We start from the raw sequence: 16,605 nt of genomic DNA, 5'->3' as shown, positions 1-16,605 counted from the left end.
TTACTTAAAAAACTTACAAGGGGACGACCAGGTTTGTGTGTCATGGATTTGGACCACACTTTTTTGGTGATTCTACACTCCAAAATAATGGTCCCGTATCAGCCTCCTCTTGTGAATAGGTCCTAGTTTCGCAAAAAAAAATGTTTGAATGTTGAAATTTTCCGATTTTTAATACTTTTATTTCGCCGGTCTACATGCTCGAATCAACTATGTGAATATATAATTTTATAGAATTTTTTGTAGATTGCAATAAAACTATAGAAAAAGCTATCTATGTTTAGCAATAACAAAAAAAAATCGTATCAACCATGAAAATCGGCCAGCTAGTTTTTGAGAAAAATTATACTTGCACTAGGAATGTCACTCAAGCAGAAGGTTGTCAAAATTGTCAGTCAAAAAATTAATTTACACCGATGTCCGCGAAAATCGGTATCTATGGGTTTTATAACCCTAGAATCACGACAATGAGGTCAAATCCAAGTTTTGGCTATTTTCTGACCTACTTGCTTACAAAATGTTTGTTAAAATATGAACAAAAGCAGTATTTTGTCGATTTATCTTTTTAAATCATATCAAATTAAAATATTCAGCGTCGTAGAACATTTTTATTTTTATGTTAATCAACAATAAAATTAATATACCAAAAATAACATTTTTTTAACCTCTAAATATATATTTTATAATCTATAATTATACATACATATACAATATAAATAGAAAAATTTATTCAGTCAGAATTATATTTGGTTTCTCCTGTTTCAAAATTAATGAATTTGAATTTGATTGAGAGTGAGGTAGAGAGTTTTGTTGAACGTCGTTAAAAAGCTACGTTCTTCTCCCAAATGGCATGTTTGACGTCAAAATTCTTTTAGCTGTTTTTTAATTATTCGCATTTCAATCAGGACGACTTTTCAAAAATCTTAAAAATTTTAGAGCTCAAAAAATCGATAAATTTAAATTCAAACAAAAATTAATATTTAGGGGTGTCTAGAGGTACTAAAACAAAATTTCATATTAGTTTTTAAAAAAGTTATGACAGTATACTCGAAAAATATTTGGTTTTTTGAATTTTTTTTGTTATTGATAAACATTGATAGCTTTTACTATGTTTTTATTGCAATTTATGTAAAATTTTCTGTAAAATGATATATTTACATAATTGATTTGAGGAGTAGAACGATGAAATGAAAGTTAAAAAAAACGAAAATTTCAATTTTCAAAAAAAAAATTATTTCAAACCAGGGTCTATTCACAAGAAGTGGCGGATAAGTGTCCAAAAAATTTTGGTCAAAATCCGTGACGCACCAACCTGGTCATCCCCTTGTTTTAGTACGACTAATCCTGTTTGAATAAATGTTAACTTTTTTCACGCGTAAATTTATTATTTTATTATATTTTACACAATCGACATTTTGAAGAAAAAAAGTTATAGTAGTGATAATCATCTACAAATTTATTTTCATGTTGATATCAACAATTCGCATTTGTAACGCATTAGTATAATATCACGGTTGAAATGTCCAATTTGCATTTTGTATTGATTAGTGATAGGATTAAAACAATACGCAATTATTTGTTTTTCAAATAATCTTTTGACGTTGCTTTAAACCGTATGCCGACCAAGCAATTTCCATATAATAGTTTTTTTTTTGTTTTTGTTTTTTTTCAAATACAATAGTTATAGTCGTAGTAGTAGTAACAGTCGGAGTATAACATTCAAAACATAAAACCAAAAGGGGGGATTGAGAAAGAGACGTAGGACAACTCGTGTAATAATAAAAAGCGCATTAACGATGGTAGCCAGCATTTCCGAACTCTTTTACGGCTGAGTAAATATGCTAAACAATCTTGACTGCCGGTTTTTGCAAAACAAATAAATTATGCGCCGTGAAATATGAGCATATTCCGTTCTTTTATATCTCCTCCATGCACGCACACCCTTCAAAGAAGTGCGTTTTCGAATTGCGTATCATGAACAAAGGAGGCATACTTCAATAAATTACTAACGCCTGCCTGTAACGCACGCACACCCTGTTTCTCTCCTGTCCTGCGTATCTAGTTAGAGACATCGTGGGTGTTGGTGCCTTTTTCCATTTGGTATCATAAAAATTTCAATAAAACCAGTTATCTCTAGTTCGTAAGACCCCTTGTAAGACAAACTAATAAATTACCTTTATTATTATTGCCTACTAATAGAACTTCAACTACCACTAGTTTTCTACCAAGAACGAATACTACTAACACCTACAATTACCACCAGCATGAAGACAATTTCACAACACTACTATTTATAATTTACCCAATAGGTGTTATTCCTTGGGATAAAAGTTTAATAAAAATTCGAGGACTTGCTCTAGTGTGATCCCTAGATATCTGGCTTCCTTGGAAAATGGAATCTGTGACCCATTTAAGGCTTGGAAATTTTAGGCTTACTATCGTCCTCTTCCTGTGAACGGAATCATTACGCTTTTGTGGGGTTTAACATATACCCTCCCGTTTGCACTACCTGTCTCCCACGGGTTGAGAGCTCGTTGTACAGGGTCCATCCTTCTACCACTATGGCGAAGTCATCCGCATAGCCAAGACCGTAGAATCTTATGCTGAACCGGCGCAGGGTTACTTGTTCCAATATTTGTAGTACATTTACCACTTATCCACAGAGGGTTGAGAGAACCCCCCCTCTTGTGGGCATCTCCTGGCTATCTTAGCCCGGGTGGTTGCGCCGCCTAAGGTAGATATAATTATTCCGTTCCTTAGGCCGTCTTCCACCCATTAATAGACCTTTTCTGAGACTTCCCTGTTTTTAATTGCTTTATATTGAGAGGCTGTGGTTGCGTTGTTGAAAGCTCCCTCTGTATCCATCAAGAATGTCACTGCTATCATCTTGCCGTTTATGAACTTGGCCATCCTTTGTGGATCTCCCTAGTTGCTATGCGAATTGTCGCTCGCTGAGGGTTTTTTCTTCAGTACTTTCTCTCTAATGTGATACTCTGCCAGTATTTATAACGTGAATGATATGAGGCTGATAGGTCTGTACGAGTTGGGCTTGTATTCATTGGGTCGTCCAACTTTTGGTATATACACTACCCGTATCTCTCTCCAGTTTTTAGAAATATGGTTCCACGCTAGGCAGGCTTTCAATATTCTCACTGCCGATTTCTTGACCTTTTTGTAGTAGGGCTGGGTAGATTCTGTCCGCTCCTGACGCATTGTCTGGGTGAAACTTCTCTAGTGCCCAGCTTATGGCTTTCGGTTGTACTACGATTACCACCTCATTCCACTCTTCTTTTGTAGGTCGTTTTGGTTTTGGGAGTTCATGTCGTCCTTCTTCCTTTAAAGAAAGACTATACCTCTCCCCACCACACATTTTTACCTCCCCATGCCGTCGTGTCCAACGAATACATTCCTACACCCCTCCTTTACCAGTCCTTTTCCAGAAGCCCATTAACTTACTTATTATCATCTACTTACAAATCACAAACCACAAGTATAGTGTCAACTTTACGACTTTGAATAACACTACGGTATTTGGAATTCGATCTATATGTTTACGATAATTATGAGAAAAATTAATTTTTCTACTATTTCTATTGAAAAATGTTCTTGGTTTTAAACGTTTTACCCAATTAATTAAGGTTTTTTGCTGAGATAAAAAAGTCAATGGCACGAGCGGGATTGGAACCCACGATCTTCGGCTTGATACGCCGCTGCTCTACCACTTAAAATATCGTGATCTCGATCCACTCGGACACCAACTTCCCATCTCAACCGCACCTTTTGAATTTTCCCTCCATTTGCCATTTTTCAAATGTCGTGTGATCGGGTTGGATTCTCGACGACAAATGAAATGGCCACGGCGAGCTTTAGTGAAGTATACTTCATTTTTAACCATTAAATTCACTAATTTCGTGGTCCGCTTGACCAATTAATATATTACAATTAATTAAGGATTTTAGCTGAGATAAAAAGTTTGAAATGCCATTGAAAAATGGCAAAAAGGAGGGAAAATTCAAAAGGTGCGGTTGAGATGGGAAGTTGGTGTCCGAGTGGATCGAGATCACGATAGCTCAAGTGGTAGAGCAACGGTAATATATCAATTGGTCAAGCGGACCACGAAATTAGTGAGTTTTACCCAATTTTCTCTATGTCAGATCAAAGAAGAGGCTAAGTATTGTTCCTTGTTTTTCTGAGACATCCAGTTGGTATAAATTAACATCCCCAATTTGAAAGCACTCATGCCCATGAACTATTTGCACATCTAGTGTGGAGAGGCTTTGTAAACACGGGAGGGTTCGCCAGCCTTTATTTAGACGAGATAAATATAGTTGTGAGTATTTTAACAATGTAGTGAGCCAGGGTTGGAAAATGTTTGCCTATCCTGCGACGGGGGGTGGAGAAGGAAGTCGGATCGTATTTGATGTAATGTGGGAACCACATGCCGAAAACACCTGTGGACTGTTCTTGTCTCATATATCAGCCAGTTGATATTTTTTACATCAAAACATCAACATCGCCGTTGAAGCCCAATCGAAGACTAAATGTTGTTCTATAACTTAAGATCATCGCGATTACTGCTTCGAAGTTAAAACTGACGAACCGAAGTTCAAATTGTTATGATGCATTTTATGGAAGTAAGTTTAACTAATAAAACCTTGGCAATCGCACATCTGAGCTATCTCACGTTAAACATGTTTTATTTCTAGAACATGAGAAAAAATCAAAGACGTGAGATCTTTATTTATGACAGTAAATAAAATTTGTTAGCTGATTGAAAAGAAAAAGTAAAATGTGATGGTAAATTTGATTATGTTCTTGTATAGTGTTTGCTTTCTGGCTCCAGAAAACGTTAATCTAACGCAATACTATTTCACTCGACAAACATGGATTTTAGAATTAATTTAGATTAGAATCTTTTGAAACAATATTCAATACTAATTCTTTTGAATTGCTGTAGAATTATCATAAAATTTTAAATGCAAGGGTTCAACCTTTTTAGAATATTATTAGATACTCTAAGTTAAAGTACCGTCACCTTGTTTAAATTAGTACTTTATCATTCGGCTACGGTTTGGTCTCATTGTTTGTTAAATTATAGTCGCGAATAAGTGAGTCGATAATCGGGAATAATTTAAAACGAATTTGCATTAAATTGCAGACGGTAATTCACGACGAGCCGTCTGTAAAAAGAGATTCTCATCACCCAAGACCTTGAAGACCGCCTCCCAATGATCTTGTTTAAGGAGGTCATAGAAATGGGTATTTTTTTGAGAGATTTGCGTGTCGGACAACTGGGTGTACATGGTGACTCTAGCTGTTGCAGAAGTACAGAATGTTTTGCCACGTTCATACTAAAATCTGATAAAATCTGAAACCTGCTATCTTCAACTGGAAGCCCTGCCCAACGCTTCCAGAAAGAGTGCTCATTCTGCAACCATATGAAGAGGGAAGGCAGTTCATTTTTTGCAGATAAAAGAACCCAGAAAGCTTATTTTCTCAAATAATAATAATATTATTTTTTCACCCTTATTGTAGAAAGTACATAAGAGTTTGCATACATAATTCGAAAAAATGGATGTAAAGATTGTACTTGTGTTAGCCTGCTTAAAACCTAGAACTTTTCTAATCGATGAAGTTAATTTTTAGTTTAAACAATTTTTGTTTTTTTATTTCAATTATTAAGTAATTAACCCAAATGTCTAATTACTGTTAAAACCATACTGTATTATTATTTTAAGAGCAATCCAATATTTAGATAGTTTAGTTTATTTTTGTTCAATAAACGTTTTTTAACTGTCCCAGAATACCCCAGCCAACTAACTCCTTCAGTACAAACAAGAAATGGGCCATTCAGTTATCATTACATTAATACAATACTTACTGTCTATTATTGCAACTACAATTTCGACTAAAAATGTGTTTACCACTTCACCAAACACTACTACATCAATTACTATGTATACTACTACAAATCCAACTAAAACTAGTATAATATCTTCTACTACAAATGTGACTAATACCTACTACAAGAACCACTAGTATGAAGTATACTTTTTTACAACCGCTACTATTGTATTTTCTATGATTTACCCAAGAACCGTTCGTTCAGTGTTTACTACCACTAAAAACTAAACATTTGTCTTTCATTAAGCTATACTATTAGTATTAATACAGTACTTACTGTATACAACTGCAACTAAAACTACCACTGCAAATGACTAATATTTTAGTGCAACTACAACTAACTCTACTGCGTGTACGACGTCTACTATTTCTTTCATCATGACACTGGAATTTATTACTACTACAACTCTTACTATGCACTGACTAAACCTCACTAATTATTTGTTGTATCACTTTTTTTACAATTATAACTACATCTACTACTATGTCTACTAATACAACTTTAACTAATACTACGACAATTTCACGAATAATCTAGATTGATCAGGATTGATTCAAATTTCTTTTAATACCAACTTCAGAGTTAATTATACCAAGTTGTAGACATAGGTAAGATTATTTTGGCCTGATGATGACCTTAACATAGGTCAAAAGCTTGGCAGTAACAATTGAATTTGTGTTTTTCATCCAGACCATACAGAGCTGTAAATTATTCATGAGTAAAAAAGAAGTCAATACAATAACACTTTAAACTACTACAATTTCACAATTATGTACTTATATGTTGGAGAGCATCTATTGCCAGTACTGCCTACTATAACTGAAGAGGAGAAATGCAGACCAAACCCAGCGAGGATAGGCTGATTAAAATGATGAGTAATAACCAAATTACTGGTTCATCACTGAGTTTTTATAGTTAAACATCAGGCTGAAGAAAAGTTAGGTTAGGTATATAGTTATTTCAAATAAAATGTGATTTATTTTTACAAATTTAATATGAGAAATTCTAATTCAATCCTTTTATCTAAGTAAGAGACATGGGTAAATAACACAAGCTTTTGCAAAGTCTATTTCCTTAAAACCATTCTGAACCATTTAAAAAAAAAAGCCACCAAATCGCCAGGCTATTCATCCTCCAATGTGATATATCAGGGGGAAGGGCTCTAAAGGGAGAAAAGGACTCAGGAAGAGAATGAAAGCTGTATTATAAATACATATTATGTTTATTATAAACTAATCTACTATTATAGTTTTTTAAATTTATCAAGCTCTTGAGAAAGGCCAGAACATTAGTGAAACTTCTTCCCACCATAGAAAGAGGTGAACTCTGGCAGGAAAACTGGCCACTCTTTCTTATGCAAGTAACTTCATTTAGGCCAAAGTTTTATTGAACTACTCCTCAGAGCTACCTACCCCCAGATTAATTTGTAAAATTTCAATTAATGTTAAATATTATTATACATCTTCCAAATTTTTAATAAATCCATCTCTCCATCATACCTCTTTTTTATTAACACTACAGATAAATAATAGCAATTATAGCACATTTTATATTTTTCAATTAACTTCTAGAAATAGAACAATAAAGTTACTAATATTTTATGGGTCAAAAATTAACCAATATTACTAGTTATGTCTGTTGAGTGTTGAATCACAATACAACAATCACTATACAAATTTTGGTAATTTTAAAAGCGATACAATTATTTACACTAATTTACGTGTTTCAGTATTTAATACAATAATAGTTTTAAATTTTAATTTGCATGGATAAACTAGGTAAAAATTTCATTAACTTGAGAATTTGAATTTGAATATTTGACCTACAAGTCACAACATAATATGTAGCTGGAGGTAAATGTTTTATAACAGTAATTAAAAACAACAATAAAGTTACCACAATACTATTTTAATTTGGTTGATTTCATTGTACTCTATTAATTATGTTGACCAATAAATTGATATAAAATAAATCTTTAAAATTGTTTCTTGTCTGGAATGGCAATGAATAAAAATTTACATTTATTCATTTACACTTGATAAAAATAAATCAATAACTAATTAGATATCATTTTGCATCAAATTGTCAACATAATTAATAGATTCTGGGACAATTTATGCCTTGTCAAAGGAATTACCAAACTGAAACTTCAATTTTATTTTTTGGCCTCTTTTACCAGCAAGCTATTTACAGTTCACTCATGTCTCTGTTAACACATATCAGATAACTATTTTATGAAATATTGTGATGAGTTTAGCAAGGTGGTGAATGTGTGAGTGTAGAATGTTGACCATCCCCGACCTATCTGAAGAATATTTTATGGGTCAAAAATTAACCAATATACTAGTTATATCTGTTGAGTATTGTGTAAATGTTTACTACAACAATCACTATAAAATTTTTGGTAAAATTAACGATAATACAATTATTTAACTAATTTACTTGTTTCAGTATTTAATTCATCATCATATGTATTCTGGATAATTTATATATAACTATGTTCTATAACTAACTATAACTATAACTAAAATTCTGAAAAAGATTTGTAGGGCAGTAATGAAGTCACTTTGGGAAACCAATTGACCCGAAATATTAAGTAAGGCAACTGCTTCATTCAAAGCAATTACAGTTTTTAACCTCACATGCCATGACCTAAATGAACTCAAAGAACACTTTTACTTGTAAAATCGTTAATATATTTATTTATTTTACTAGTTGAAAGAAACATTAGAAAAAAAATGCTACCACTTTGAAGACACGCTAGAAACATAAAAACCAGGTAAAACTATTTCATAAGAACTTTCCTATTGGTGGTTTTGCACTTAAAGACAATATTAAAATGATAAAAAATTTAAATATTTATTTTCTGTTTCATGTAATAGCATGCATAATTAAAAAATGGGTTAAAATTGTTGTCTTGGGAATAAGTAAATCTTGAAATTCAGCAAAAAGAAATGTTTAGTTTTATGATGGACACCACAGTCAAATTATTTATACAAATAACAAAGAGCCTGTTGTTGCCCACAAATTTATAATTATTACGAGAAAAATTAATGGCCACTACAATGGACTGACCGAGTGAATTTCGAACCACAAATTATTATCATGAGACTTTCTTGTCAAGTTCTGTGATGAACCGATGAACCGCAGCGTGGTCATATCTAAATACATCTATGATGGTAAAAGTCTGGAATGCATCCGACATACAAAACAAGGTTATAGAGATATAATTTAAATATTGCCCCACCCTGCTAAGAAACTATATACAGGGTTAAATGTCAATGTTGCCATGGTGGATTCACTAAATAAAACGCAGTTCAGTACCACCAGAAGTACGTTTCTATCTTGACTCTTTCCTGAAATACTATTAACATTTTTATGAATTTAGTCTAAAATCAGATTTTTTCACATAAAATAATTATCATTCAATTCTCAAGTTTAGCGGCATACAAATACAATCTTACTTTTATTTCACAAACTACATTAAATTTTCCACAAGATAATATTTCTGTTGAAAATTCACGATTCCGAATACATAGTAGCCACTCAAAGAATAACCAATGGCAAAACCCATGTTGAACAATTTCCATCAAGATTTCACCAAAGTTGCCTTATTTTATAAATATTCCAAGGAGATACATACTTTTACTTTTTTTTTAAACTTTTCTTAGTGAAATATCGTACATATTTTTAATTAAAGTCTTTATTCAATTGGTAACACAAATTAGATATATTCTTTTCATGGCTTGGACAGCTAGAAGCCCTGATTTCACCCCATTATATTTTTTGTATATGGGGAACTCTGAAAAGTGCAATGTAATGGAACAGCTTAGAGAGAAAATGAAATCACGTGCAATGACATTAGGGAAAGAAGAAAGAGAAATGAATCTGATTTTTGTTACCGATAAATAAATGTTTTTATTGGAAATATGACATAAATGATGTTCTTGGGTTGCTGCTCTCCTTGGGTTCGATATCGCATTTTTCAACCTTGAAAAGGAGATATCACTAAGTTCTAAAACATGTAAAAATGAGTATGTCCTTGAAATACCTATAAAATAAGGCAACATGGTGAAATCCCTGAAAACTTTGATAGAAAAGTTATTTCACAATCCACAATTGAATATTTCCATTAAAACATGGGTTTTGCCATTTGTTATTCTTTGAGTGGCTACTGTGTATTTGTTACTGCAAATTTTAGAGATGTAGATGTAGATTCTGATGTGTATAAATTACCGACATCCAAATAAATGTTTAAATAAGTAATCATTCACTCTTTTAAAACCACATGGAATTATTTTTTTAACAAAAACCAAGAAAATTTTGTAAAAGAAATTAATCTAAAAAATTCCTATTCTAAAAAAATACCTTATATAAAAATAAATAATAAATAACATAAGTGATAAAACTGTGTTACAGCAATGAAAGAAATATTAATTTTTTTTTAGAGATTATGAACAACTTCCATTTATAGCATAATTACTGCTTATGAAATAGGACTTATAAAAGAATAATTATGAAAAGTCATATACTCTTGTATTTACATTTAAATTCAAAACACTAATAACATTCGATATTTACAAGTAAGTATTTACAAATTATGATTATTTTTTCTCTTCCTTTGCTTTGCCTTCCTTTTCTCCACTTTCACGGATCTTCCTTTCCATTTTCTCGAACTCGTATTTTGTCATAATTGTCATTTCGTCTTCGACCTGTTCAACAGCTACAACCTAAAATGCCAATTTTTTTTAAACAAGCCATTGAATGAGGATTGATCAATTTTATGATTTACAGCAATGGGCATACCTCAGGGATGTAGAACTGCAGCATATTTTGAATTCCACTCTTAAGAGTCACAACTGAGCTAGGACAGTTTGTGCAGGAGCCTTGGAGTTTCAATTTTACCACGCCATCATCAAAACCCTGAGGAAAAGTGAAAATTATATTTTGAGAATTAATATGTGTCTTATAATAGGTTCAGACAAGTATTTACAACAATAAAGAAAAGTGCAATAAAACAAAACAAAATTTTAACCAAAAATAAGAAGAAAAAAGAATTACCAGATCAACTTATTTATTTTTAATTTTAATTTATAAATATGATTCAAAAATTCAGTTAAGAATTGCTAATTAAAATTTTATGTTCTTTTTTTACTTTAATTAGTTTAGTATATTCAAAGTCACCATATAGACAATATCTCCTCCATCTTCCTGAACTGTGGGTCGAATTCTAGTATCTAATAGTTCCTTGATCATTTGAACTGTTTCATCATCATCATCATTTATTTCTAAGGAGGGAAAACAAAATTACATACTCTCCCGTAATGAAATGATATAGGACATACGAGTATTTGCATCAGGTGGCTTTACATCATGGAGAATAGGCAGGCCGCTTGCAAAAAAATCCATAATCGTTGCAAAAATCTCCGGCTTCAGTACCCTCCACTCAACATCGTCATCAACCTTCAGAACAAAATTTGTGAAAAAAATTATTGTACTTTATTTTTTGTCTGAAGAATTTCATACTTTTGTCACGGTGATGAATTCTGGGCCGAAAAAGACAGATTTAACTCCATTGATCCTGAATATAAGTTTCGCCAAAGGAGAACAATAGGCATCTCTGCTGTTGGGAAAATCCATCGTCTGTTTTTCACCCAAAACCTAATATGTTTCATATCAATTAGAATCCCCTTTTTGAAGAAACCAATATTTTCTGATATTAATACCTTAATGCCAGGAAGAAATTTGAGACTGTTTGGATTTGGGGTCTCCTGTGTCTGTATGAACATATTTCTAATTGTAAAGGAGTCTATTTTTGGCCTGACTTTGTTCACAAGAAGTTTGGATTGTCTCGGGTTTGCAGGGCCAGAATGTAAAGACTTGCATAATGACCAGGTTCTGAAATATGGTAATCATTTATTATTGTTTCATGATGATAACAAGGTAATTATGTAAAATAAAATAGATTTCAAATGAAACTGTGTCAAATAATAATGCTTTCTTTCACACATATTTATTATTTATTTACAAGTGAAAAACATCACCAATCGTTCCCAAATTCATTACACAAGGGAACAGCCACACGTTCAGCCATTCAATCCAATCGTCTGAAATGATTTTGAATCTAATATGTAAAATTTGAAACACTGCATTTTCATAACTAATAGTAGGAAATGTATAGCCAGCGTTCTGACAGTCTCCTGTAATAATTTTAAAAAATCAATTTTGATAGTGCGTATATGTGGTAAGCAATCTGACTGCCAGTTGGAACATTTTTAAGCTGGTCCTTAATATAGATTGGGGTTAATAATAGAGAAATAATTGTTAATAAAAGACGATAGTTTAAGGAATTTTTGTACTTGTTTTTATGTAAGGCTGTTAATATGACAGCTTGCCAAACCAGTGGTTAATAAAGGAAAATTTTCAAAAACCTGGATGGTGTGGAAACGCAACAAGTGAATAGCCCCAATAAATAAAAATGAAAAAGGCGAGTTATTTATTGAAGTTTTCATACATCGCTGACAGGGTTCAAGTTAAGGTCATATAAACTTTGGAATTGCGTCAATCAGATGAGCTTTTGTGCCCCTACACTTGAGGGCCATTGAATAATGGAATCTCCAAAAAATTCGGGTTGTTGCACGAATTATTGATCTTAGTCAGAAGGGTGTTGACTTTCAGGCCTTAAGAATTTCCTTTTCCCCACCCTTCTTTGGGAAATCAATATAAAAGAGAGGATTAGAAAAGCAAATCAGGAAAGACATGCGTGAAGACTCGGGTAAAAAGGTAGAACAGTAAAGGAGCAACACAAGGCTGAGTCGAGGGTAGAGATGAGTCAAATAAGGTCAACTGTACTAAGGACAGCCGAGACTTGAGTAAAAGCTGTTGACTGAATTGTCACAACAAAAATGGATCCTGTCACACCATTAGCTGTCACCAAATGACCCTGTCCATTGACATGAAAACCGAATATTCACCAACAAAAGGTGATGCTTTGTGTTTAGCGGAGTACTTTTTAAACTTTATAACCACTTTTGTGCAGTGCACTCACTTATTGTTCCAACGTGGAATGTAGTGCGTTTTCCATGTCTTTATGTAAGTTTCAATTTAAGTTTAATTTTACAATTTTATAACCAATCGTGGCATGACAAATGTTACAGACAATCAGAATTGACAATAGAAAAGGTAGGAACACCTAACTGACAATTCAAATTCATCTCATGCTCATACCACTGAATCACAAACTGAAATACAGTATAACTTGTTTATAACTAACTTCAGGGGCCATAAAATTTTGTATGTTATAAGCAGTATTCACTATAAGCAGTATATTGTTTATAGTGAACAGTTATATCTGATCATTTCATCCAATTGATAGGTATACGTTTATAGCAGAGCAGTTTTCATTATGTAAGTAATTATATAATTTATTCAGGTTTATGATCAAGTGCAAAATACATACTACCTGCTAAAATAATTTATTTACATAAGTGTTTTTAAAACATTAATATATGTACTTATGTATGTACAAATGTGAATGGAGTTTTTGTCAACAAATTTTCACATATACATTATTTTATATATGTTGCCTTTTTTGGTCCGTATTTTTTTAACTTTATGGCACTTATTAAATTGGTTGATTATTTTGAACAATTCCCGATATTTTGAAACGAGACATCCCCATTTCCAGATTCGATCAGAGAAATTATCACAAAGTTTTCCTCAACAGAAGAGACCAAGGTCGTTGTTTTTTAATTTATTTTTTATTTAGAGTTTTTATAGACATTTAGAGTTTAAAAAGAGGGGAAGAATCTTTTCTAGAATCATTAGGCAGCAGAGGTTACTTTTGCAAGCTGTCCGCTATAAGTGATAGTTCGTTATAAAAGGATCCCGATGTTTTTTCCTTAGGCATTTCACACGACCAGAGATTTTGTACGTTATAATCAGTCATTTCTTATAACCAGTGTATTCATAAACAATTTCTACTGTGCATAAGAAACCACGACATGAAAATTGTTACAGAGGTGACAGTAGTAAGGCCTTTCAACTCATATCTGACAATCGGACTTGATATAAAATTGCGACACATCTGACAGACAGATGTATAAATCAACCAAATTTGATGATAGAAATGTGTGTACCGTCAGGCTTGACAATGTTATGGATAATCAGATCTGATACTGATCTCTAAAACTGTCCGGCCAGCCTTCTGTGAGATTCAGGCAATTGTAAGTTGGCTGTTCTATAACTTATTATGTCATTACAAATCACACATTTTTTAATCTGTAAAAGTAGTATTAAATCTATTTATATTCTAATCTTGCAGATAATACAAATTTTTTTCAAGCTCGCACTATTAGGAACAAATGGAGATATAAAACGGTTACCTATTTATTACTGAAGGCCCTAACAACCTCCTTGTCGAGTTTAGCATTTTAAGAAATAAGTAAATCAATAAAGTTTATGAAGTTATCGCACAATAGGCAATAATGTGAGTGTAGGGGTTGCAAAACTGTTATAACTTATCAATAAACTGATAAGAATCTGAGAGGTTATAGCGTGTGTTGTCTCTTCTTTAATTAAAGTTTTAAAATTAATATAATTATTGTTTATTTTGTTTAAATAGAATTTAGTTGTCAAAATCGACCCAAGGGGAACTTTTAGGAATAGAAATTTCTCCTGTTGGCGTTTAGTGGCGAAAAGAGCGGATCGTGACGTCTTCTGGTTGGGGGGGATACGGTGAGGCTAGCCGGAGAAATTCTCAAATCCTGTCAGTCTAAGCCCATCATCCCTCGGAGAGATGTCGACGAACTGAATTCGCCTCCAAACAGTCTTGAGAAATCGGCGTGAAAGTCCTCGCCCCCTCGCTTTCTTCAGACACGGCGGATTGACAGTTATGAGGGCCGAGGCATTAGAAAAACTCAGACGTTTCCCTTCTTCGGACTGACCACAAATCGGCTGACTCAAAAAAAAATTTTTTGCAACTTCTGTCTAGCGTTTTTGGCATCGAAATGTTGCAGAACCAGAACAAGAACTACGAGTTCATCCTAAAGTCTCTTCTTGCAGGAGGTGAGTCATTTCCAGTTCATGTTGTCAGTGTCATGTGTTCCATAACTGTCAAATCTGTGATGGAGGCTGGTATGTTCCACAACAAAAAACGTCATGCCTATATTCATTGAAATCTAACATTTTTAATGCAAAATTTTCATCCATTAGTTTTTAGAATTAGATGACTGGTAAGGCTAAATTCACGAAGTACATCAACTTAGCAATGAAAAATATTTTAAATACAAGGCTTCCCTTCGGTATTTTGGATGCAAAAATCAATCTAATGGACTATTTCATCACATATTTTAAAAGATATGACCCATTTTTACCTCGAATACTCAAACTAAAGATCGTACGTAACGTTCATACATGAGCAAAACATATCAACCAATATTTCTACCATCTACTCTACATTTTTAGACGGGCCTAAAATTTGATTAAACGTGGTTATTAAATAAAAATTAGTTGCCAGCGTGTTTGACAAGTGATAAAACGAGATTAGGTCGGATTAAAGAAATTAATTGATCTTCACTTATCGTTATAAATTATTTCTTTCAATTAATTTTTTAATTAATCTTTTTATATAAAGTTTTGGTTAAAATTAAAAAGTTCCAGGATTCGAGTCCCGCTCGTGACACTTTTTTATTTCAACCAAAACCTTACATAAAAAGACTAATTAATTGAAAGAAGTAATTTGGTCAATCAGACCACTAAATATAATGGTTATAAATTATATTAGTTTAGAGGCTAAAATTATCCACCTAAAAAAAATTATGAATGTTGATCGTCACAGTTGATATGTTTGTAAATCCCAGGCCCTGAAGATGATCTCAATAAAGATCGAAACGTTGGCACGATAAAGAAAATGTTTTTCTGAAACCTACATCACACCAGACCGCATCTCACGATTTCTGAATAATTACTTAATATATCTACCTAGACCATCACTTGATGTTTATCAGAATAATATGTCGTGATATTAATATTCAACCAATGCTGAATGTCTCTAATGTAGGTTGTCACTCCACGTATATTAGTATAACTTCAAATTGACACATTTAATGTATTCATCATTGGTACGTTACTCAATGTATGTAAGGTAGACCATTGGCTACTTACTACTCGATGTATTTCATCATATGTCGTCACACGTAATTCTTCTCCAACATTGGTTGTTACTCGATGTATCTAACTTAGGTTGTATAACATTCAATTAGTATGAATCCAATATTGATCCGTTTCTGGGTGTATCTAACGACATCACTTCATGTATATCACCATTTGTCGTCATAAGTTCTACATCTATAGGTCATACTGTTTACTCAGTGAATCTAAAATAGATCGTCTGTCTATGTAATCAAATTTTCCACGCTTAATATATGTCGAACGTTGATCATTACTCGATGTATGTAACATAGGTCTTCACTCGATTTATATCATAGTAGGTTGTAACCGATGTATCTAACATAGTTCGTCAGTCCATATAATCGAAGGTTACCAGGCCAGACCAACACTGTTCGCTACTCGATGTAACGAGGCCATCGTTACCTGATGCATTTACCAACAGTCGTCACTGTTAATGAACTACATTGGAGGTTGTCCTCTCGATGCACATACCTCATGATGAAGCATAGGACGTCAATCGACGTAAATTCTTA

General features: G+C 32.9%; 2 protein-coding genes across 5 annotated transcripts in view; one reads left to right on the top strand and one right to left on the bottom strand.

The window, feature by feature from the left end:
• LOC106665089 (graves disease carrier protein) overlaps positions 1-16,605 on the top strand; it is a 59,516-nt gene that overhangs the window by 26,372 nt on the left and 16,539 nt on the right. Inside the window, exon 1 of one of the 3 annotated variants that reach the window (XM_014391287.2) lies at positions 14,588-14,968. The exons of 1 other annotated variant lie outside the window; for it this stretch is intronic. In XM_014391287.2, the coding sequence (XP_014246773.1) occupies positions 14,911-14,968 (58 nt within the window). In that variant the 5' untranslated portion in view covers positions 14,588-14,910. Of the gene's footprint in view, positions 1-14,587; positions 14,969-16,605 lie in introns of those variants that run through there. One more of the 3 variants, XM_014391286.2, reaches the window with a different exon arrangement.
• Positions 10,420-16,586, bottom strand: LOC106665090 (NFU1 iron-sulfur cluster scaffold homolog, mitochondrial-like). 2 transcript variants are annotated; one of them, XM_014391291.2, is made up of 7 exons: positions 16,565-16,586; positions 11,629-11,800; positions 11,429-11,563; positions 11,248-11,365; positions 11,087-11,190; positions 10,709-10,825; positions 10,420-10,632 (listed from the first exon to the last, which is right to left on the bottom strand). In XM_014391291.2, the coding sequence occupies exons 1-7, from the start codon at positions 16,567-16,569 to the stop codon at positions 10,507-10,509; spliced, it is 777 nt and encodes a 258-aa protein (XP_014246777.1). In that variant the 5' UTR covers positions 16,570-16,586; the 3' UTR covers positions 10,420-10,506. The 2 variants fall into 2 exon arrangements, with proteins under 2 accessions (XP_014246777.1, XP_014246776.1); XM_014391290.2 differs by lacking the exon at positions 16,565-16,586 and adding an exon at positions 14,287-14,430.

The sequence above is a fragment of the Cimex lectularius genome, unplaced genomic scaffold (genome assembly GCF_000648675.2).
Source record: "Cimex lectularius strain Harlan isolate CLEC.00 unplaced genomic scaffold, Clec_2.1 scaffold172, whole genome shotgun sequence".
NCBI lineage: Eukaryota > Metazoa > Arthropoda > Insecta > Hemiptera > Cimicidae > Cimex > Cimex lectularius.
The sequence above is the reverse complement of the archived record's forward strand: the minus strand, read 5'-3'. Positions and strand labels throughout refer to the sequence as shown.

Excerpts from the sequence above, each read along its gene's own strand:
- LOC106665090 (XM_014391290.2), bottom strand. The coding sequence starts at position 14,333 with ATGCTAAACTCGACAAGGAGGTTGTTAGGGCCTTCAGTAATAAATAG. Across the intron at positions 11,366-11,428 it reads AATTCATCACCGTGACAAAA|GTTGATGACGATGTTGAGTG; the intron begins GTATGAAATTCT and ends TTTGTTCTGAAG. Across the intron at positions 10,633-10,708 it reads TGCAGTTCTACATCCCTGAG|GTTGTAGCTGTTGAACAGGT; the intron begins GTATGCCCATTG and ends TTGGCATTTTAG.